At 37.9% G+C, this 23,796-nt stretch overlaps 1 protein-coding gene across 30 annotated transcripts in view; it reads right to left on the minus strand.

The window, feature by feature from the left end:
• Positions 1–23,796, minus strand: part of ABI3BP (ABI family member 3 binding protein) — a 301,574-nt gene that overhangs the window by 166,709 nt on the left and 111,069 nt on the right. For all 30 annotated transcript variants that reach the window (XM_070368631.1, XM_070368610.1, XM_070368602.1 and 27 more), the window contains exons 4-6: positions 22,701–22,833; positions 7,366–7,547; positions 6,797–6,852 (exon numbers count right to left, since the gene is read on the minus strand). In XM_070368631.1, coding sequence (XP_070224732.1) covers positions 6,797–6,852; positions 7,366–7,547; positions 22,701–22,833 — 371 coding nt within the window. The remainder of the gene's footprint in view (positions 1–6,796; positions 6,853–7,365; positions 7,548–22,700; positions 22,834–23,796) is intronic.

Raw genomic sequence — 23,796 nt, forward strand, 5'->3', positions numbered from 1 at the left:
ATCTTTATTTCTTGCATTGTATTTGGACCCAGTGCTGTAAGGCAAATGCTTGCATTGCCCCACAAACTTGTATGTTGAAACTTAATCCCCAGTGTGATGGCATTTGGAGGTGGGGCCTTTGGAAGTAAATAACTCACGTGGGTGGAGACCCCATGAATGGGATTAGTGCTCTTACGAAAGAGAACCCGGAGAACTCCCTCCACCCTTCTGCCATGTGAGATAGTTGTGAGCCAGAAGTGAGCTCTCCCCAGACATTAAATCTGCCAGTACCTTAACACTGACTTCCCAGGCTCCATAACTGTGAGAACTCATTTATTGTTTAAGCCATCCACCCAGTCTGCGGTATTTTTGTTACAGCAGCCCTGATGAACTAAGACATCCAGTAATTTCCCACTTAGCAATCTAGCCTAAGGAAGTAGTACAAAATAGACTCATCATTTTGTGTAACAGTGTTTATTACCACAATGTGAAACAATCTCATCATTCCAAAGCAGAGGTTTTGTTAAATAAATTATGGTTAAAATTTCTGACATTTATTTAACAAAGTGGGAAGTATGTATAGTATAAATGTAAAGGATACAAATTTATATTTATATTATAACCTAATTGTATAACAATATGTGTATAGACAAAAGACCAAAAGGAAATATATCATAGTCATTTTTTAAATGGTAGTAATTTCTTATAATCTGATATTTTATTTTATGTACCTTTCTATATTTTCCAAGTTCTTTACAGGGGGGAATTACATTTATAACTAGGAAAAGCTATTATAAACAGCAGTCTGTTACGCTTCTGTAGTGCCTGGCTCATACACTATTGGTCAAAAGAGGAATGATGTAAATATAATTTATTCACAACTTTGCCCAAGCAAGGGAAGAGGAACAGCAGGAACACAAGTATAGCTAGCCATCAGTAGGAAAGAAAAAAATAGTTCAACTTTGATGTCATAGTGGCAGAGAACCTCTTGGTTTATCATAAGAAAATTAAATAAGTGCACTTGCCCAGAGGATCCTTCTTCCCCAGGCCCAGGACCCTGTCTTGATGTGTCCACCTTACCTTCACCTGTCCTGCTTCAGTGAAGGGATTGCCATCCATAGTCTCTATCATTCCTGAGCATTTAAATCCTTGCTGCGGCAAACTCCAGTCTCATGGGAGATGTTTGCCAGGGGAGCCACAGTATTGTTCCAGGTGCTACTAATTTTTTTTGACAGAGTTGTGGCTACAGTTCCAAAGATTTTTGAATGGCTGGTCCTCTTTTTGCCCCACGAGTCTTGCCGTTTAGTGTATGTTTTGCAGAGTGTGAAGTGTTCAGAGACACATCACATTATAGCAGAAACACCTATGTGTTGCTGTGTCGGTGGCATTATCCCAATATGTATTACCTTTGCTGTGGATGATTTATTTCAAAGAAGTTTTTGACAAAAAGAGATAGAAAATATTTCATTCTTGACATAATGGGACACAGTTTCTGTTTGGGTTCTTATCTGAGTACAGGCTAGTCTTCTATTAAGATGATGACAAGACTATATCTGTGCTGCCAGAAAATAAGGAAATCATTTAGTTGCAGAATCCAATTCTTTCTAGATCTTATAATTATTCTCTTGCCTGATTAGCAATCCAAAAATGCACCAAGACTAATGAGCAAGTACTAACTCCCTCTCTGTAAGAAGGTTTGTTTTTTAATTGAAATATAGTTAATTTTACAGTGTTGTGTTAGTTTCAGGTATACAGTAAAGTGATTCACATTATAAGAATATATATATAAACACATTTTTTCAGGTTCTTTTCCTCTATAGATTATTATATATTACTATATATATTATATTTCCTGTGTTAGAGGAATAGGAATTATTAATATATTTCTCTGTGCTCTACAGGTTCTTGTTGGTTATCTATTTCATGTAGTGGCACATATATGTTAATGGCAAACTCTCTCTAATTTCTCTCTCCCCTCTCCTCTCCCCTTTGGTAACCATAAATCTGTGTTCTATGTCTGTAGGTCTATTTCTGTTTTGTGTATCATTTCATTTGTATCATTTTTTTAGATTTCACATATAAGCGATATCAGATGATATTTGTCTGGCTTCCTGCACTTCATGTGTGTGTGCTCAGTCGTGTCTAACTCTTTGCAACCCTATGGACTGCGGCCTTGCCAGGCTTCTTGAATTTTCCTGGCAAGAATACCGGAGTGGGTTGCCATTCCCTTCCCCAGGGGCTTTTCGCAACCCAGGAATGAACCTGGATCTCTTGCATTGCAGGCCGATTCTTTACCACTTGAGACACCAGGAAAGCCCTAAGGAAATTCACTTTTACCACTTTTCAGGGGACATTGTAGCTGAGTATCCAGTTGGTGAGATTCAATGGGAAGAGGATGCGGAAGTGGTAAAAGGCAATGTCCCTGATGGTCCATCCAGCTTCCTTTTCAGTCCTGGTTAGGGAAAACCCACTCAAATCTAGCAATGACCACAGCAGCAGTAACCAAACACTGTGGGGTACTTTAGATTCACTCTGCATTGCACTACCTTTCCCCTGATATTAGTTTTAAAAAATTAAAGTTAAGAAAAGTAATGATAACACCAGGATGCTATCCTTTGCGAGTTACTCTTTACAGCTTTGTCCATTTGGTGTTTTTGTGACTTCAGCATATCCACTGTTGATTTAACTTTTTCATGAGGCCCCAGGGAGTGGCTAAGTGTTGCTCAAAATCAAATTTCAATGACTCAAGATCTAAACCACACGAGAAGAATTTGGGCCTGTTACATCCTGGTTTTCATTCATTTTTAGAATGTCCTGATGAAAGTTATGAAAGGTACTGACTCAGTCTAACAGCTGACTAAAGGTGAATCTAACATCCTTCTTGTGATAATTGCTGTATTTCTGGTCAGCTAGGGAGGAATCAGATACCCACCTTTGGTAATACTGGTGGTGTAGATATGAAGTTTTAAAGTTTCTGCTTAGGTCAGTGATTGCTAGGAATGCTGCACACAGTCTTTGGGTGTGTGGGGGAGAGATCAGACTATATTTCTCCTTATTTACTCATCTACTAACTGTTACACTTTAAAAACTGATACTACCTCTCTTTTTGCCAATGATAGACATGGCCTTTTTAAAAGACAGGTGGACCTCTGATGGAAAAAAATGGAAGGGTGAAAATAGATGTCTATTTTAGGGGAATTTTGATTCTCAGGAGATTTGGATTAATTCAGTAATTAAACTTAAATTTTAAAATACCTGTTAATAAATGCTATATACTTCAGAAATTCACTGTTTGGTTAGTAAACTAGTCAGATGACTAAGTTTTTAAAAACTTATTTAATAATATATTAAAGTTAGCCATCATTCCTTTATATTTTTTATATAATAAAGCTTAATGAACTTATTTACAAAACAGTCTCACAGATATGGAAAAAAAAATCTTATGGTTACCAAAGAGGAAACACAAGGGGGAGGGATAAATCAGGAGCTTGGGATTAATACACACACACTACTGTATGTAATATAGATAACCAAGGTCGTACTGTGTAGCACAGGGAGCTCTTTTCAATATTCTGTAGTAACTTACATGAGAAAAGAACCTGAAAAAGAATGAATGAGTGTGTATGTATAACTGAATCACTTTGCTGTATACCTGAAGCTATTAATAGCACAGAATTATAAATCAATAATAATCCAATAAAATTTTAAAAAAAGACAGATAGTAGACATTAGGTTTAACCTTGATAAAAACAGGATTCTTGCTTCTCAATATGAAGAAAATAGCCCAATTATCATCTGTTTTTTGTACATGGATCTCAAGTGATACAACTTACATAGGAAGAATCAGGGCTTTGCTTATGCATCCATCTTTTCTCTCATTTTTCTAGAGATGGAGGCAGGGGTGATATTGAAAGTATTTAACAAGCAGTATACCAAAAGCACTAACAATTAGAAGAGACCCCTGCTAAGTGTCCTCTGGCACAAATCTACTGAGAGTTGCCTGCAGAACACATGCTTAGATACATGAGTTACAGTATATAATGTAACAAGATGTTTAAGGTGGGGCTGTATTTGGGAGTTCCCTGGTGGTACAGTAGTTAGGGCATGGTACTTTCAGTGCATGGCCCCAGGTTCAATCTCTGGTTGGAGAACTAAGAGCCTACAAGCCACATGGCACAGCCGGGAGGGCAGAAGTTAAGATGGGGCTGCATTTAATATTCAAATTTTAATCTGAATATTATTTATCTCTTAAAATGGATAGCCTCAAGTTCAAATTGTTTTCTCTATTACCAATCTCTTTTCAGAAGGTGTGAAGAAGTTTTTGCTGTGCTTAAGTTTTAGGTGTAAGCATGCATATATGAATAAAAACATTTTTCAACATGTCTTAAAACTCTAGAATTAATTTCTTATCTCTTGAAATACTGCCTTCTTTCTGCGACCCTATGGACTGCAGCCCTCCAGGCTGCTCTGTCCATGGGATTCTCTAAGCAAGAATATGGAGTGGTTTGTCATGCCCCCTGCAGGGCATCTTCCTGACCCAGGGACTGAACCCTCCTCACTTACATCTGCACTGGCAGGCAGGTTCTCCACCAGGAGTGCCACCTGGAAAGCCCCAAAATATATACCTCTATAAAGAATCAAACCAACTTTCAGAATCAGCTCTAAGTGGTCACATGAGATGGTCAAAGGCTATCCCAAGTGGTTCTTTTACAACTTTCCCATGTTCCAGAGCTACCCAAAGGCACAGAGGGAAGTTTGTGAAACATTTTTTGTGCTATCCAGACTGTAGCAATGAAGAAAGCCTCACAGAGAATCCTTAAAATATCTTTTTAATTAGTTTGGGTTTTCCTTCGGAAATACCCAAGTGTTTCAAACCACAGCTCGTTAGAGCTGGCTAGAGTTGGGGGTACTCCGCCTCACAGCTTGAAGTGATCAAATATCTGGCTCTGTGTCATGGATGCAGGAAATTTCTTCCTGGACCTTCTTGTCATGGTTATTTATGATGTGGAAAAGATATAAAATTTCTTGGGAATAAAATGTCAATCATCTTTCCCAATCTTGCTGAGTAACTAACCCTAAATGAAATATTCTGCCAAAAGAAACCCAAATTATTGGTATATGATTGCTGTGAAGAAGGAATGAAAGAAACAACATCGAGTCTCACGTAAGCTAAAGCACGACAGCCAAGAGGGTGGAAGATAAGATGTGCTTCCTAGGAAACCATTCACAACAGTGAGGATTGTTCTAGAAGAGAATGGAAGAGCAGCTCTATTCCTTGTGACTGGATTTGAAAGCCAAAGCCAAAGGGACTTGGAAGTGAAGTGAGTTAGTCGCTCAATCTTATCCAACTCTTTGTGACTCGATGGACTGTAGCCCACCAGGCTCCTCTGTCCATGGGATTTCCCAGGCAAGAATACTGGAGTGGGTTGCCATTCCCTTCTGCAGGGGATCTTCCCAAGCCAGGAACTGAAACCAGGTCTCCTGCATTGCAGGTGGATTATTTTACCACTGAGCCACCACAGAAGGAACGTTAGCAATGGTCCCTTGAATGGCAGAATTCAGTACTTGGTACTAAGCTGATTAGTTAAGTATTTGGGAAAAGTACATACCCTCAACAAAGCAGGACCTTACTGCATATAAGATAGCAAGATAAAACCCACATAGTTTAAATTATTACAAAATCAAACCACTAAAACTAAAAAAAAAAAAAAAAAAAAGAGAGAATTATTTATCTCATCTCTGGATAAGGAAGAGCTTACTAAAATATCAGGCAATTGAAGCTATGACAATGGAAAGACAAATAACTTCATTAAGCAAATTAAGACTTGCTTATTTCACAAATTCCCATAAACAAAATTGATAAGAAATGTGACAGTAATGTTTCTAGATGATATCACAAAGTCTTTGTTCTTTAGTGTCTTTAGACGATTCAATAAAAAAAAAAAAGATGCCCAATAAACAAAGAACTGAAACTGAAGGTCGTTAAATGGAAAATACAAATGACTAATAAATAAATGAACTAAGTGCTGCTTCATCAGCAATCAGAAATAGAAATTTACAAGCCATTTTACATTATTACACTAGCCAAAAATTTAGTGATGGAAATACATAATGTTGAGAATCAGGGAACTACATCAAGACAACTCTGATCCATTGCCAGCAAGACTGCAAATTGGTGAAGAAAAAAAAAAAAAAAGTTGACCAGACATATTAGAAAGTTTAAAAATTGTTAAAAATCTAAATTACTAATTCCTGGTCTAAGTGCCTACATATCTACTTTAAGGAAGAAATCAGAAATGTGAACAGGATTCTAGACTGGAAAATGGCAGGCACATGAAATATACAGACACTGACTGCCCTGAACAGAAGCTGGACGTGTTACAAACCAAACCAGTTGCTTCTTCATTTTGAAAAGGGCTGGCTCTTTTAAGTAGGAAATGTTAGAAAATAGAGGAAAGATTTGAACAATGGCAGGGTAAGGACAGCATCTACTAATTCACTCTTGAAACATCTTATGGTGGAAAACAACTCATGGGACAGAAGATAATAAGAATAACCTCAAAATAAATGGAATACTGAAATACTAGGTTAACTATGTTGAATATCAGAATTTTAGAGCTTTAAACAAATTAAAGATAATTTGGTCTCACGCTTCTACCTCCATTTTCTGAGAAAGAAACTAATTCCTAAAATGTACTTGATAGCTAGGCAGGTAATCCAGTTTCAGTACCTCATAAAAGGACCACTTCCTTATTTAAATAAAAGTATAACACAGATATTTTTAAAAGACTGTTCTTGAAAATAACGTGGTACATACCACAGAGTGGACTTGGTCATAGGTACTTTGGATTTTCCCATTTACTTTGCTTTTACCTGACAAAAACAAAAAGAAAATGACATTCATTTCATTCTTCTTTATCCTAAATCAATTCTTATTAGTCATTATGAAGACAACTACAACTACTGCTGTAACTTGGGCATATTATTTTATTTGCTATCATTCCAACACTGATCCTAATGATGTTTGAAACAAAGGATGAACAAGCCTCAGGCCCCATAGTCTTTGCGTGTTCATTTCCACTGGCCCAGCTGTTTCACTGAATATTCACACACGGTATTGTGTTTTGGCTCAGTTCAGAGATTGATTTAAAACAAGACCAATGGCCAAATAAATTTGGAATGACTTGTTACTGTCAAATGTTAATCATTTTTCAAAGAAACACTCACTATGGAAGATACCGAATTATTAATGCTCAAACTGTTTACTTTTATATTTTCATAAATATAGAAAATGAGAATTAGCTCATATTACACAACTAATTTAAATAAAAATTTATAATTAGAAAAAATAGTACAGAAAGCTCACTCAAAATTTCCAGTACTTACTTCCAACAATAGTCTTGTGATTAAAAATCTTACTCCAAATTCCGCCTTCTACATTGTCTTTCACTCCGAATTCATAGACTGTGTCAGGCTTTAGATTTTCCACAATTGTTTCAGTGGCTGGACAGAGCTGAAAAATCCATTTCTTTTCCTTATCCTTTTCTCTATAGCGAATTGTATAGTATCTGTCAAATAATCAAAGCATGCTGTAAAACCACAGGGAGATTCAGAATGTATTTTGTTTCTTAATATATCACAGACCCCCATCTACTCTTAAGATTTAATATTGGCTTCTCTTAAGATTTTTTAATTTGCAAAGAACATGAAAAAATTGCTCAATGTATGCTTGAGCTTTTCATTTCTAACAGTGAGTTCAGGGACCAGGAAGGAGCACAATCATGGTCTGACAGAATTCCAGCTCTCTCAGTTCTATTTGGAGAAGGAAATGGCAACCCACTCCAGTATTCTTGCCTGAAGAATCAAATGGACAGAGGAGTCTGACAGGCTACAGTTCATAGTGTCACAGAGTCGGACAAGATTGAAGCAACTTAGCACGTAGCACATATAATTCTATTATTTGCTATTTTGCAAAATGAAAGTTTGAGAACACTAAGCATTCATCTTTTTCTAAATGAATAGAAAAGAATACAGGCATATTTTTACAAATACTTAATATTATAGCTTTATAACTGTATGGCTTTAAGCCTTTTAATCCCACGGAGGTATGGTAAAGGTAATATTGTCCAATTTTGTAAAAGAGGAACCTCAGACTCTAATGTATCCAAGACTGCATTTCAGGGGTAAAATTTTCTTATTATTAAAAAAAAAAATCAACACCAATAGTCAAGCGAAGAACACAGTGAGAAAGACCAAACAATGCATATTCAAGATCACTGTTACATATTTGCTATGGGCTTCATAATATTCAGAAACATGTATGGCAAAGTGATGATAATCCTCACTACTGGTTTTGTGTTTTTTTTTTCATCTTTATCACATAGTAGGCTTTGCATATATTATCTCATTTAATGACTCACCAGGCGATACATTTAATTGTCACAGAAACATCTTAAGTGGTAGGAATCATTAATTCCATGTGAGAACGATGTTTCAGAAAGATCAGTTCAGTTCAGTTCAGGTCAGTCGCTCAGTCTTGTCCGACTCTTTGTGACCCCATGAACCAGGCCTCCCTGTCCATCACCAACTCCCGGAGTTAACCCAAACTCATGTCCATTGAGTTGGTGATGTCATCTAACCATCTCATCCTCTGTCGTCCCCTTCTCCTCCTGCCTTCGATCTTTCCCAACATCAGGGTCTTTTCAGATGAGTCAGCTCATCATATCAGGTGGCCAAATATTGGAGTTTCAGCTCCAACATCAGTCCTTCCAAAGAACACCCAGGACTGATCTCCTTTAGGATGGATCTCCTAAAGGAGATCCTTTAAGGAGATGGTTGAATCTCCCTGCAGTCCAAGGGACTCTCAAGAGTCTTCTCCAACACCACAGTTCAAAAGCATCAATTCTTCTGCACTCAGCTTTCTTTATAGTCCAACCCTCACATCCATACATGACCACTGGAAAAACCATAGCCTTGCCTAGACAGACCTTTGTTGGCAAAGTAATGTCTCTGCTTTTTAATATGCTGTCTAGGTTGGTCATAACTTTCCTTCCAAGGATTAAGCATCTTTTAATTTTATGGCTACAATCACCATCTGCAGTGATTTTGAAGCCCCCCAAAATAAAGTCAGCCACTGTTTCCACTGTTTCCCCATCTGTTTGCCAGCCCAGTGTCATCTAGCCAGTGATGGCGGCAGTGATCTAGCAGCAGTGGCAGAAACAGAAAAGAAGGAAAAGCTCCTCTGGCTCTGATCTAAACAGCCTCCCTAAGCGGGGAGGCTGGACAGATCAGGACAGGCGGTATATTGCTCTGGGACACAGCAATGAGAAGGGCTACGTGTATCAATACCAATAGGTTTTATAAGCAGATTATGAAAAAGAAAATTACAAAATGTTGCATGTTTTCAATTGTCTCTCAAAAATTGAGTATCTTTCCCCTACTTCTCATCCCCCAAAATTAAATGGACTAAGATTTACATCAATTGCTTTTAAAGCCCTAAAGTCCCTTATTTACCCAGGCTAAAATTGTTTATTGTATCCCCTCTAAGCACCAGACACAAGTTCTTAACATGAAAAAAAAAAAAAAATTACCCAGAATCTCTAGAAATAAGGGCCAGGACTGTCTGCATAAATTGTGGACCTCTTTGCAAAATGAAAACATGGGGCCCCTTATTCAAGAATTATTAAGAGTTTTAAGACAGTGACAACAGAGCATTAAACCAAGTATGGGTCCTTCTAAATGGAGAACCTGTGTACCTGTATGGGTTGCACACCCATGATGTCAGCAAGCGGGTTATAGTTTTGTAAGTACACAGAGTAGGTGTATCTGTACATTCAGTTTTCTTTCTTACTAGTTACAAACTACTGAAATGCTTGAAATCATTCACTAGCTTGCTTCTCCCTAGTCTCTGGACTCCATACCCCATTCCAAAGTCAAGACGACAAAACAAGTGGAGGAGGCAGTTTCAGCCAAAACACTAACTGCTACTGGGAACAAACGTTATAGAATACTAGTCCTCTGAGTCCTGCGAGTTGAACCATCAACAGCAATTTATGAAACATATTTGTTGACAAGTACATCCTATGGAATTTCTGTTGCTTTTTTACCCCTGCCTTGGCTATTCAAGACTTCAGAGAAGTGCAGAGAAAACTAAAATTAGAGCAGATGGGCCCCCACAGCTTTGCATCTCCAGTTTGGATACATTTCTCAGCTGCTTGCATGATCTGGTGGAGGCGGAGGGCAATGCCTACAGAATTACCAAAGGTAATCTGGGGATTCCAGGGTTCCCAGTAAATTTGATTTTATATCCTCTTCCTAGGAATAAAATCAGACAGAAATATACTAAGACTACGTTTTAAAAAAATGTAGCCTGTACATTTTTTTCTATTTTGATCACAAAGCATTCTAAATAACCTCTCTTGTACCAAGTTTGGCAGAAAAAATAAAAGTGCAGGCAGCTAGGCCTTCTCCTTGGCTTCAGTTAGGTTCCCTCATCAATACTGGCTTAATTGGTAATTGTATAATATAGGCAAGTTCTAAATTTTAAAAGATCATAAACATGGCTACTTAGCTATAAAGTGGTGAAGCATATTTTCTTGATTTTAAAGCAAAATATAGGCCTTATGATAAAAATACTGCACAGCCTAGCATGGAGTAGGTACTCCGTATATGTTATGAAACTGTTAAGCAGGAAGTTAGGCATGGGTAACCAGCAGGGGGCCTGGCAGAAAAGGATGCAAGCTGATCTCTAAACTCCACCCCAGACACACCCAGGAGAGTTCAGAGATAGGCTACAAAAACAACCACAGAGACTTTTCCAACTCCTGCAGACCCTAGGCACACAGTGGATACAAATTAACCACAGGGGCTTCTCCAACTCTGGCACATACACCCTTGATGCACAGCTCTGTCCTGAAGTAACCTTAGGCAACCAGGAGTCCATTAAGGGTTCATAAATATTCTATACGTACAGATATCTGATGATAACAGACTGAATTATGGGAAAGACATGCACAATAACGCCTGTTGTTATGTAACTTGCAACTGCCAATCAAAACTCTCATGTAGATGAATATGTGACAGCCCCATTTCGCATGTGCCCAGACATGCCCCCTTCCCTGATTGGCCTTGAGTGTATGCCCATTTGCATTTTGCACAGGGCAGAGCCAAGAGGAGAAGACGGAGTAAAAAAGGGAAGCCAGGCAGGATCATGGCCACTCCTTCAGTGTCAACCAACTCTCATGTCTTGGGAGTGTACTATCTGCTGTCTATTTAATAAAATATCTGTCTGCTTGAGCTGTAACCAGTCTGTTGTTTTGAATCCCTGCTTCGATGAGACAGGAGCTGAGACAGGAACTAAGAAATCCCACTTGCTTGAGCTGTAGTCTGTCATTCCAAATCTTTGTTATGATGAGACAAGAACTGAGGGAGAGAAATAGATTGATGTGACAAAACAAATAGAATGGATACTTTGGTACTTGTAGGGTCATTTTATAATTAGAATATAGTTGCTCTAAATGGCCAATGACTCAATCACCAAAAAATACTGATTTAAGCCATTATATCTATAGTTGGATTTTGTAATATATCATTGCATAAGGTTTCACTTAGCAGATCTCAGCATTCTCATAGAGTCAATGTAAATGGAAGGAAAGTTCAAGCAATGTCTATGTGGTACATTTGCAGAGAGCTTACAGATATTTTTAAATTTATTTCCGTGTTTCTGTACAATAAATTCTGAAATTAGCAGAGCCAAAATTATTATAGAAGAAAGAGAGAGGCTGGGAAGTGTCTAAAGCCTGAGAATGAGTGGCAGAGCCAGGAAAAGGGTTATTTCCTGACCCATAAACTAACACTATGTGTACTACATTGGACTATCTACTGCAGGGCTTGCAAAAGGAGATGCAAAGAGAAGGTAAAATGAATCCGCATGGAAGAGAATTTCAAGGAATCAGAAGTTCTTTTAGCATTACTTAAGGCTTCCATATAATCAGAGACTTCCCGTTATTGCCTGAGGATATCCAGGATCAAAAGTTGACTGCACTTTTTTTCTGTGATTAATCAAATTTGGTCACAAGTGCTTGGAGAGGCAACAAGTCTATTAAAGATAGAGGTAGCAGCCAGTGAATGTCGTCAGAGCAGACCTCTGGAAAGCCTGACCAGCAACTGGACCTTAGAAACAAGGATATCTCACATCCCAAATAAGTGGTTAGGAACTTTTGAGGACGGTGTTTGATTCAGCTGGCAATATTCTGTGCTTGGATCTCCCTAAGAGTCCAAAACTGACAATAGTCTTTATTATAACTTAAAAAATACCATAATTCCTCCAAATGTAATGGAGAAGGCAGACAGTGGCTTGGCTTGGATCTCTTTCAGCTGCAAGATAGTAGCATGCCCTCAAGAGAATCCCTTTGACCACTTACACATCAATTTTCTACTTTGAAAAATGGGGGTTGGAGTAGACAATCATTGAATCCTTTCTGTTTCTAAAATTTTATTCTAGCTACAAATAAGACATTCTATTCTAATGAAATTCAGAGGCAGAATTCAGGCTAGACACGCCAGAGGTAGAAATATCATAAATAAAATTTATGATGTAACTGGCATTGAGTTCTTCTAAGTGAAGAAATTGCATAATGTCAAAATAAGTCTAGTCCTTTTACAAACTAGTCTGGATTGATACACATGGTTGGTCATTTTAGGACTTTCTATACTTTTTTTTTTTTTTTTTTGCAATTCTTTTATCTCTATGTGATTAATCCCTATATTTCCTACAACATCTATCACTTTTTTTTTTTTTTTTTTTTTTTTTTTTTTGCTCTTCACACCAAAGGACACGTCCGGATGCCCCATTGTCAACATCCTTACTGCCAGTCTTAGACTCTGACTGCTGATACAAAATCTGCCCTCACCCTCTTTCTCTCAAAATCTCCCTCTCCTCCTTCAGTCTCTTTTATCCCTCTCCAATTTTAGGGTTCTCCCTTCTAAAAATAACTGTCTTGGTAATTTTATTCCATTTTATTATTCCATCCACTCTGCATCCTTTCTCCTGATTCTTCAAGATTTTCTCTAAGTCAAAAAGTTGTTCAACTATTTTCCATTATATCAAAGCTAGACTAAAACTAATATTTACTTCTTATTCCTGTCATTACCTTTTAACACAAATTTCTCCAAAGCAATCTATTTTTTTCTGTTTTTTTACTGCTCATAATGCCCAAATCTCTTTGCAATCTTGTGTCTGAACTATTAGTGTAATAAAACCTCATGATCAAATCCAATGATTTAATCATCTGTGAGTTTCACAACTACCTTAAAATCTACTCGTCATTCTCAAATGTGCTCCTATTCCCGTTGTCTTCACGTTCCTTCTTGCCTGTGTCCACTCTGTTTTCAAGTCCAGTTATGTTTCCCTGTGTGATACCTCTCACACTTATCTTGTCTCTACTCCTGAATAGTAGTTACAGGCCCAGTCCAGGTCCTTACTATCTCTGGACTCTTGGAATAATTTTCAAACTGGAAATCATTTCCAAAATCTCTTTATCACTTACTGTTTCCTGATGTAAGTTCAACAAAAGAAAGACATCTCTAGTTATTTTAGTGCTATCTAAAATGGAACAGTTTATCTGAATTGGCAATTATCACATAATATAAGGTAACTAAAATCCCACACACTCAGAAGATTAGCAGAAAATGCAGTATCATTTTTTGCAACCTCTTATGCAAGAATTTTTTACCTGATTCTATCCATGCTTTCTAGGGTAGGTTGTGGTGTGGCCCAACAGAGAGCATCTTTCTAAGAGTTGTGTCTCTGTACCCCCCACTGGCCCCCACCTTGGTTTGCCTGCAACCTCATCTCTCTGAGGTCCTCGCCCTTGATGTCTGGACAGTCCCCCTACTATGTGGACAAGGACCTTCATCTCTGACTCCTGCCCACAGCCTGTGCCTCCCCTGGCCCACTCCACAGATTTAACATGCGTCATCTCATTTAATTCTGACATCTCTATGAGATATTACTATTATTACTCCCATTATACAGATTTCAGATAAAGTTCAAGGATTGAAGGGACTGGCTAGATGATTTTTAAAGCTAGTTTTGGACCTTCTACTTGCCTATTTGTTTGTACATTTGTTAGGAATTACTTCTGTAAAGTGTGATTCTATGTTGTGTGTGATGGGAGACAAGTACGACACCAGGCATTAATTCAAATATGAGCTCACAGAATAGGGAGGGTGGTAGATGTACATCTGAACACGACTAAAGGAGGCAGGATGAAAAGCAGAGCATCTGAGGGTGGTTGGGTATGGCACTCTGCAGCCTGAACTTATAAAATGGTTACACTGCAAATCCCATCCCAGTGGGAGACTGAGAGCATGACATCCTACCCAGATCCATGGAAAGCGCAACACCAAATCTAAGCCTCATGTCAGGAGAATGACTCACAGATTCCTTGAGACAGAGTCTTAGGGAAATTTTGTGATTTTTTTCTTTAGCCAGGTAGTGGGAACCTGGGGGAAATTCTTAGACGGGTAAATAAACTTGAGCAGTAATTAAGGAAGCTAGATTTATCAGCAGTGGAAGAATTAGAGAAAAACTGGAGGGAGGAATCTCAACTTGCTATAATCCAGATGAGATAATCAGGCTTCCTACGTGGCGCTAGTGGTAAAAAAATCTGCCTGCCAATGCAGGAGAGTCCCATGGACAAAGGAGCCTGATGGGCTACAGTCCATGGGGTTGCAAAAAGTCGCACACGACTGAGTGACTTAGCAGCAGCAGATGCAATAACAAAGGAGTGAATGATGGAAGAAATACAATGGAGCAGAGGAAAATAAACAGATCAAAGTTATATTTCTACAAAATAATTGATGAGACTAGACTCCTTATAGGATATGGGTACCAAGGAAAGTGTAAATAATATTCAAAACTCAATTTTCAAACTTAAGAAGAGGGAAGTTAAAGTGATAGAAAAGGAGATTTTTTTAGTGGTATCAGTTCAGTTTAGTTCAGTCACTCAGTCATGTCCGACTCTCTGCGACCCCATGAATCACAGCATGTCAGGCCTTCCTGTCCATCACCAACTCCCAGAGTTCACCCAGACTCACGTCCATTGAGTCAGTGATGCCATCCAGCCATCTCATCCTCTGTCATCCCCTTCTCCTCCTGCCCCCAATCCCTCCCAGCATCAGAGTCTTTTCCAATGAGTCAACTCTTCGCATGAGGTGGCCAAAGTACTGGAGTTTCAGCTTTCGCATCATTCCTTTCAAAGAAATCCCAGGGCTGATCTCCTTCAGAATGGACTGGTTGGATCTCCTTGCAGTCCAAGTGACTCTTAAGAGTCTTCTCCAACAACACAGTTCAAAAACATCAATTCTTCAGCGCTCAGCCTTCTTCACAGTCCAACTCTCACATCCATACATGACCACAGGAAAAACCATAGCCTTGACTAGACGGACCTTTGTGGGCAAAGTAATGTCTCTGCTTTTGAATATGCTATCTATGTTGGTCATAACTTTCCTTCCAAGGAGTAAGCGTCTTTTAATTTCATGGCTGCAGTCACCATCTGCAGTGATTTTGGAAGTATAGACAACATTAATTTAGTTTGAGTTTGAGGTACTGAATACTGTTATCTGGTCATCCTAATGAAAATATTCAATGGACAATGAGAAATACACTCTTAAAACTGGGCCAAAATCAGAGGTTCAGCATTGGAGGTCATTTATATCCTCACACCACTCCTAATATTCCTTGTAGAATAGCAACATCAGAAAGTCCTGCGAACTTTTGAAAATGAACAATCTCAGGCTCTTCCTCAGGTTTATGGAATCAGAACCTGCATTTTAACAATATCTTCCACATGATTGAGTATGTCAAGGCTATATATTGTCACCCTGCTTATTTAACTTATATGTAGAGTACATCATGTGAAATGCTGGGCTGGATGAAGCACAAGCTAGAATCAAGATAGCTGGGAGAAATATCAGTAACCTCAGATATACAGATGAAACCACTCTTAGCAAAGAACTAAAGAGCCTCTTGATGAAAGTGAAAGAGGACAGTGAAAAAGTTGGCTTAAACTCAATATTCAAAAGACTAAGATCATGGCATCTGGTCCCATCACTTCGTGGCAAATAGGTGGGGAAACAATGGAAACAGTGACAGACTTTATTTTAGGGAGGCTCCAAAATCACTGCAGATAGTGACTGCAGCCATAAAATTAAAAGATGCTTGCTCCTTGGAAGAAAAGTTATGACCAACCTAGACAGCATATTAAAAAGCAAGAGATACCACTTTGCTGACAAAGGTCATTAGTCAAAGCTATGCTTTTTCCAGTAGTCATGTATGGATGTGAGAGTTGAACTATAAAGAAAGCTGAGTGCTAAAGAATTGATGTTTTTGAACTATGGTGTTGAAGAAGACTCTTGAGAGTCCCTTGGACTGCAAGGAGATCCAACCAGTCCATCCTAAAGGAAATCAGTCCTGAGTATTCATTGGAAGGACTGATGCTGAAGCTGAAACTCCAATACTTTGCCCACCTGATGTGAAGAACCAACTCATTGGAAAAGACCCTGATGCTGGGAAAGATTGAAGGTGGGAGGAGAAGGGGACGACAGAGGATGAGATGGTTGGATGGCATCACTGACTCAATGGACATGAGTTTGAGCTAGCTCTGGGAGTTGGTGACAGGGAAGGAACAGGGAAGCCTGGCATGCTGCTGTCCGTGGGGTCGCAGAGTTGGACACGACTGAGCGACTAAACTGAACTGAACCACATGATTTGCAAGTATATCAAAGTTTGAGTATCACTGTTCTATATAGACATTATCATTAAAGACATGGCTTACAGCTGAGATAAGGAGGATACATAGGTGAGATATCCAAGGATAGATCTCTATTCCATATTTGAGAGCCAGGATAATAAGCAAAAGAGAAGAGAAAGGGAGTAAGAGCAAAATCTAAATAAAATTTCAAAGGAAGAAAGAGTTCAAGAATGGGAGGATGGCCAAAAATTCCACAAAGAGATTTAAAAGAATAAGAACTGAGAAACAAATAAAACTATGGGATCTAGCAATTAATTGATCACTGATGATCACCTAGAGAAGTTTCAGCGGAACGGAAAGAGGGTGGGAGCCAGTGAAAAGGAATGAAGACTGTGAATGTGGTTGAGAAATCAAGAATATGAGAGCACATTAATCTGAGAAATTCTGGAATTAAGAAGAGAAACTGAAAAATAGCCTGGAAGCTATAACAGGGTCAACAGAAAATATGTTGTTTGGGGGTAGGGAAATCTTGAGCATGTTTGTAAGCAAGAGGCAGGGCACAAATATCAGTGAAGAGGAAAACGCAGAACAACAAAGAATATGGAAGGAACAGAATGATGAGCATGTTCTGAAGGCAGAAACATGCTCCTTGGTAAGAACAGAAGAGATTTAAGGCTAAATCTAGGATGAAGAAAAAGTGAGCCAATGGCAGACTGCCTACATTTTCTTCAGTATTACAGAAACCAGGATGGACTGGAACATGAAAAGAGTCAGAGTCAGTAGCCAAGATGCCATTCCCAAGATTCAGGGTAAGGTGCCTAGACTGAAATTGTTGACATGGAAATAGAAATGGAAAAGTAGGAGATAAAGATACTAATATGGGGACTTATCAAAGGCAAAAACCAGTGTAACCCAGAGCCTCAATACCTATAGGAAATGAGGAATGTTAAAATTTATGGAGTTTCATATTAGGGAGAGTAAAAGAATTATGATAGTTCAGAAAATAAAAAGGCAGGGAACTGATATTTCATGAGAAAAGTACAAATTCAATTTTGTCCTAAGTTTGAAGTAATAGTAAGGCATAAAAGTGAAAATGTTGACATTTCACTATTTATTCATTCAGTATATATTTACTGAAGGTCTACTTGCTGCTGCTGCTAAGTCACTTTAGTCGTGTCCGACTCTGTGCGACCCCATAGACAGCAGCCCACCAGGCTCCCCCATCCCTGGGATTCTCCAGGCAAGAACACTGGAGTGGGTTGCCATTTCCTTCTCCAATGCAGGAAAGTGAAAAGTGAAAGTGAAGTCGCTTAGCCGTGTCCGACCCTCAGCGACCCCATGGACTGCAGCCTACCAGGCTCCTCCGCCCATGGGATTTTCCAGGCAAGAGTACTGAAGTGGGTGCCATGCTGGCACTGGTGCCAAGCTGGTACTGGCTTGGGTACTGGGAAAACAATGATGGCTATGATACCTATGGTCCCAGTCTTCTCTGAGCTTAAAATTTACATGGCAAGATGAATGGGTAATGAGGCACTGGGCTCAATCAAGTGAGAATTCTTAGACCTCAAAAATATTCACTTAACAACTTGGGATAAAGAAAAAGAGGCAAGAGTCAGCTCTGAACCAGCCAACAAGGAGGACCCTCATTCTACATTAAGAGCAAGTAAGTACAACGTGAAAGCATTAGAAAATGTGAAAATGATTTCTAAACAAATCATAAAGCTTTACAAATTGGCAAAGGAGTGAGAACTAAGGCAATCTTAAACACTTTAACAAGCTGGAAACATGGGAAGGAAAAAATATGCTATTAATGGTGAAATAAATTGTGGTTTTAACTTCTCATCTGGGCCAACTGGAAAGCTTTCTTTTGACCTCAGATATATTAAGGACAAATGTGTGCATTCTTCCTTTCAAAGCCCTTTAAGAATAAAACATGTAAATTAAGCATATCTACTCTCCAATGAATGTGAACTCAGAAAAGGCTCTAAAAATATGGGAGACCCAAATGGACCCTATGGGAATAGGAGTGGAAACATACCACCAAGAATAAAGTGACACTGAATTAATATTTCCAAGTTTAAAACAAATAAAATAAAAAACAGGGATGTTCTCATTGGAAACTCACTATACTAGAGCTTTGATATGTAAAGTCAAAAATCAAAGTATAATAAAAAATTTTTCCAATAAATTATCTGCCCTTGCATAGGATAAATGAAGTGACACAAATCAATGTGAAATGATTGTTTCTAAAAACTCAGAGACTTTACACATGGTGCCAAATATTAGAGCTAGTGGATTAAAATGACACCAGTTGATGTTCCTATAGCAAGCTGAGGGAATTCAGGTTCCAATGGCTTTGTCAAAAAACACTCTTGAAGGAAAACTTGACCTGTCTTAATCTAATTTTCAAGAAGGAATCATTCCCTATAACTATTATTGCTTATTTTAACCTACTGGATTAGTCTAAAGTCTAAAAAAAAAAAAAAAACAACATAATCATATGAGGGTGGATTTCTCCAAGTCTGCTTCTAATTACACTAACTGAGTTGTTCTGGTGGATTTATTTGGGTGTTTATAATATGTATAGTAATTCCAGAGCTTTTAAATAAGGACCATTATTTTTTCTCAAATAGTTACAAAGACTTTAAAATGTCAACTCTTTATTAACTGTTCTAATTAGGGAGAAAGGAGGCGTGGGTAAATAAAATTCACATGGGTAAATAAAATTCTCCAAATGCTCCTTTTTGTCATTACATTTAATTCTTTCCTCTTAATTCTTAGTCATGTCCTAACAATTCCCTGGAGAAGGCAATGGCAATCCACTCCAGTACTCTTGCCTGGCAAATCATATGGACAGAGGAGCCTGGTAGGCTGTAGTCCATGGGGTCGCTAGGAGTCGGACATGACTGAGCCACTTCAGTCATGCATTGGAGAAGTAAATGGCAACCCACTCCAGTGTTCTTGCCTGGAGAATCCCAGGGACGGGGAGCCTGGTGGGCTGCCGTCTCTGGGGTGGCACAGAGTTGGACACAACTGAAGCGACTTAGCAGCAGCAGCAGAGGCAACAATTCCCTATTTCTGTCAAGGATACTTTGATCCTCGCACTCAGGTTTGAAAGTTGGCAAGCATCTTGACATGTCATTACTGCATCTTTTATAAAACTTCATTCTAGGCAGAATTATTTATTTTAAATATTGTGATTTGATGGGCATGACTCCACCTATTTGATGAGAAGACCAGAACCAGGGTTCACGGGTGAGGAAATGAGAGGGTGAGGTGCACATGTGGTCTGAATAGCTTGGGGCCTTCAAGTCAACTACTTTGGATAAAAATTCTAGCTCCATCGAGTATCTGTTCCTCTATCTTCTGCATATTTATTATCGACTTTTGCTGTCGTACCATGACAACATTTGTCAATTAGAATCAATCATCAGATAAGTTGTTTTGTGGAGGGGTCAGGAGAACCAAGTGAAATTGAAGACAGGGAGGCTTGAGGACAAGGAGGAAATCATATCAAATCCTGCTCTAGGAATTGGCAATTTATTGAACCTCATGGATTTATCAAGCAAGTTCAGTAACCATTAAAATCAGCTATGTTTTGTTCCAAGTGTATCAAATATTTCTTCCCTTCTTCCTTTCTTCTTGCCCAGTCCTTCCCTCCCTTCTTTTTTTCTTCTTTCTTAATAAGAGACTTAAAAAAAGGAAAAGGAAAAAGAAACTGACCCACAGATGTTTGTTTTCTCAGCACTAGCATCCTGCACCAACTCATTAGAAACCGAAGTTACCTCAAGCAAGTGAGTTCTTTTAGGAGTCTGTTTCCAAACAAAGTTAAGTTTCAGGTTTAGCGTGGGTGAGATAAGGAATATTTCAGATTCTTCGAAACAGGTCAAAATTATTTTTCAAAAACTTTAGCTTTGGCATTATCTTCTACATGCTTTTTTCAAAGAACTTTTTCCTTCAGAACTATGAGCATGTGAAAGAAAGTTTCTTTCGTTCTTAGTTTAGATTTCCTAATCAAAGTTATATGAACGGTGGTTTTGGGAACTTAAACATTTTAAAGCTCTTTATTTTCTGTCCAATTTAGACAAATAAAAAGAAAGAAAGCAATACAAAAAATAGACATTTGGCCAAAAAGTATATTAAAAAGTTTTCAATATATTTAGTACAGGGGAAAAATACATATTAAAATGGTAATGAGATAGAACTACACTAGGATACCTAAAGTGAAAAATGTTGACAACATGAAATGCTGGTGAGGATATGGAGCAACCAGAACTCTCATACACTGCCTGTGGGAATTTAAACGGAAAATTAGGCCAAAAAAATATACATCTTCCCTGTGACATAGCAATTCTACTTTTAGGTATTTATCTAGTGTTAGTAGTGTAGTGTTAGTCTCTTAATCATGTCCAGCTCTTTGCGACCCCTTGGGTTGTAGCCCACCAGGCTCCTGTGTCCATGGGATTCTTCAGGCAAGAATACTAGAGTAGGTTGCCATTTCCTTCTCCAGAGGTATTTATCTAAGATAAATTAAAAGGTATGTCTACAAGAATCTTATACAAAAATGTTTATAAAATTTATCTTCAAAATAACCAAAAACAAGACACAATTCAGGTGTCTACCAGCAAGAAAAATGGATCAAAAAATTCTGAAATACTCACATAATGGAGTAATACTCAGAAATAAAAAAGGAATGAACTATTGTTACTTACAATGTCATGAATGAATCTCAAAAAACATGCTGATAGACATAAAAAGAGAACATACTTATGATTTTGTTTACATGGAATTTTAGAGCAGACCAACTCTCTAGCACATTCTAGGGTGATGAAAGAAAAATTTTTAATGGATTGTACAGTACATGGTTACACACTTTTTCTGTAACTGATTAAACTCTACACATAAGATCTGTGCATTTTACTGGGTTTAAATTATATTTTAATAATTAAGTCTTTTATTTTAAAGAAGGGATGAAACAAATTTTAAAAATCTTAAAGTCACTTTGAGTATTTAAAATAAATACCTTTTAAAATAAATGTTCCTTTTGGTTGAAGCTTGAAAATTTTGATTGTCAGATGCAAAGTTTTGAATTTTGAAGCTACTGCAGTGAATATTTATGACAAGCGAATATCACCTTATACCCAATTTAGAATCATGGTTCAGCATTTAGTACAGTGCCCAATACATAGACAATGCCAGCTCTATGTGTTGGATGGATAAATGGCAGTGATTTAAAAATAAACTTAGGTTTTTCTTACTTTGTTCTACCAAAGAAGATGGTGGCTTCATTTCCAAGGGTGCTTTTCCTTGACCTACATTTCTCCATGTGTCCCTCTCCCCAGTTTTCTAAGCTGGTGATCCCTAAACTTAGGTGGGGACCAGAATCTACTGGAGGGCTTGTTAAAACACAAATGACTTGACCCCACCCTTTAAGTTTCTGATTCAGTAAGTCTGGAGATCTGAGAATTTCCATTTTTGATAAGTTCCCAAATGATGCTGGTGCTGATGCTGCTTGGTTTAGGGACCAAAGTGAGAGAACTAGTGTTTTTAGCACTTCATCAATTGGCAGACCAAAGATCCATCTTTCTCAAACCAAGGATCAAATGCTGCAACTTTTAATGGTCTCTCCTAATTGCTTTCAACCTTATGCTCTGAGTTTTTATTAGACTTATCACTGATAACCCCACTTACTATTTGGCTTATTTTTCCTTCTGTTTTTTTCTTTGGAAAGAAAAAAATATGTGCATGTGTTTTCCATTCAGGTAGATGGTAATTCCTGAAGGGTAGGGGCTTTGATGAGTGTGTCTTCATTCTCCTCAAACCGAGAACAGACTCTCCAGCAAATAGCTGATCTGCAGACACTGATGCCCTGATATTTACACATCCTTCTAAAGCATGTGCAGACACTGTTGAGAGCAAGTGTCAATTTTCAGATGAAAAATAAAATTTTCCATAATGGTGAATTACCTGTCATTGGGACACTGACTTGGCAATGTCCAATCATGGTGAGGGTTGATGAGGAAGCCCCAGGACAGGAAGACTGAGCTTGGTGACAGAGTGCCAACTACCAGCTGGAGAGGTTTACGAGCTCGTTTTTTACCTACAAAGGGAATAGACAGGTTAATTCTTGTAACATTTAGCATATTTTCATGATTTGGGTAAAATATACAAAGATAATTTAGCAAGATGATGAAGAATGTGAAAGCATTAAGTTCCTTTTCTTTTTATACAGTGCACAAATATTAATAATGCTTTGCCCATGAATTTAAGCAAGAATCAAATGAAATACCCTTTTGAGATTTACATGTATGTGTCTATGCATATAAACTATATCCATTCCTAGTTTTTATTTTCTTGTGGGTCAAGGATGAATATGGAGGTCTTGGCTGTTACCAGTGAAATAAACAAACACACACACATACACATATAGGTATATATACATTTACTTTTCTTTTACAGACAAGATAAAATGTATGCTTATTTTTTCCCTGAAACTGTGAAATAGTTTCACATTTAGAAATATCTTAGACAACTTACCATCAAGGTTGAATGCTATATATATATATATATTTTTTTTTTTTAACTATTTGGAAGTGTAAAATCTCTTGTTAGAGCATTTCAATGACCTCTCTTTTTTTTTTTCTTCTTTTTTTACAGTAACTATTGAAACAGACAAGGTACACACATTCTTAATATTGCTGGGAGAGTAGGAATAATATAGGAAGCAGTTATTCCAACAAGACTAATTGGATTTCGGCAATGCCAAGTGTGATTCTGATAAACCACTCTAGATTCTTTTCAAGTATATGTGAGCGGCAGCTATTTGCTTTTTCAAAAATATTTGAAACTTTAGGAACAGGAGGACAGTGAAAAGGAGGAGTGCCTATTACTTCTGTTAGGTTTGAGTTATATTAATTGTTATTCTGGCAGAAAAGCCCTCTGAGACCATAATATACATAATCTAGAGGTGGTAAGTTACTTCATTGTGACATAGATGAATTTTTTAAAGATATCTTAAATAATTTTCAAGGATGGTTATTATTTAGTTGGTTGAAAACATGCA

The sequence above is a fragment of the Bos mutus genome, chromosome 1, assembly GCF_027580195.1.
Source record: "Bos mutus isolate GX-2022 chromosome 1, NWIPB_WYAK_1.1, whole genome shotgun sequence".
NCBI lineage: Eukaryota > Metazoa > Chordata > Mammalia > Artiodactyla > Bovidae > Bos > Bos mutus.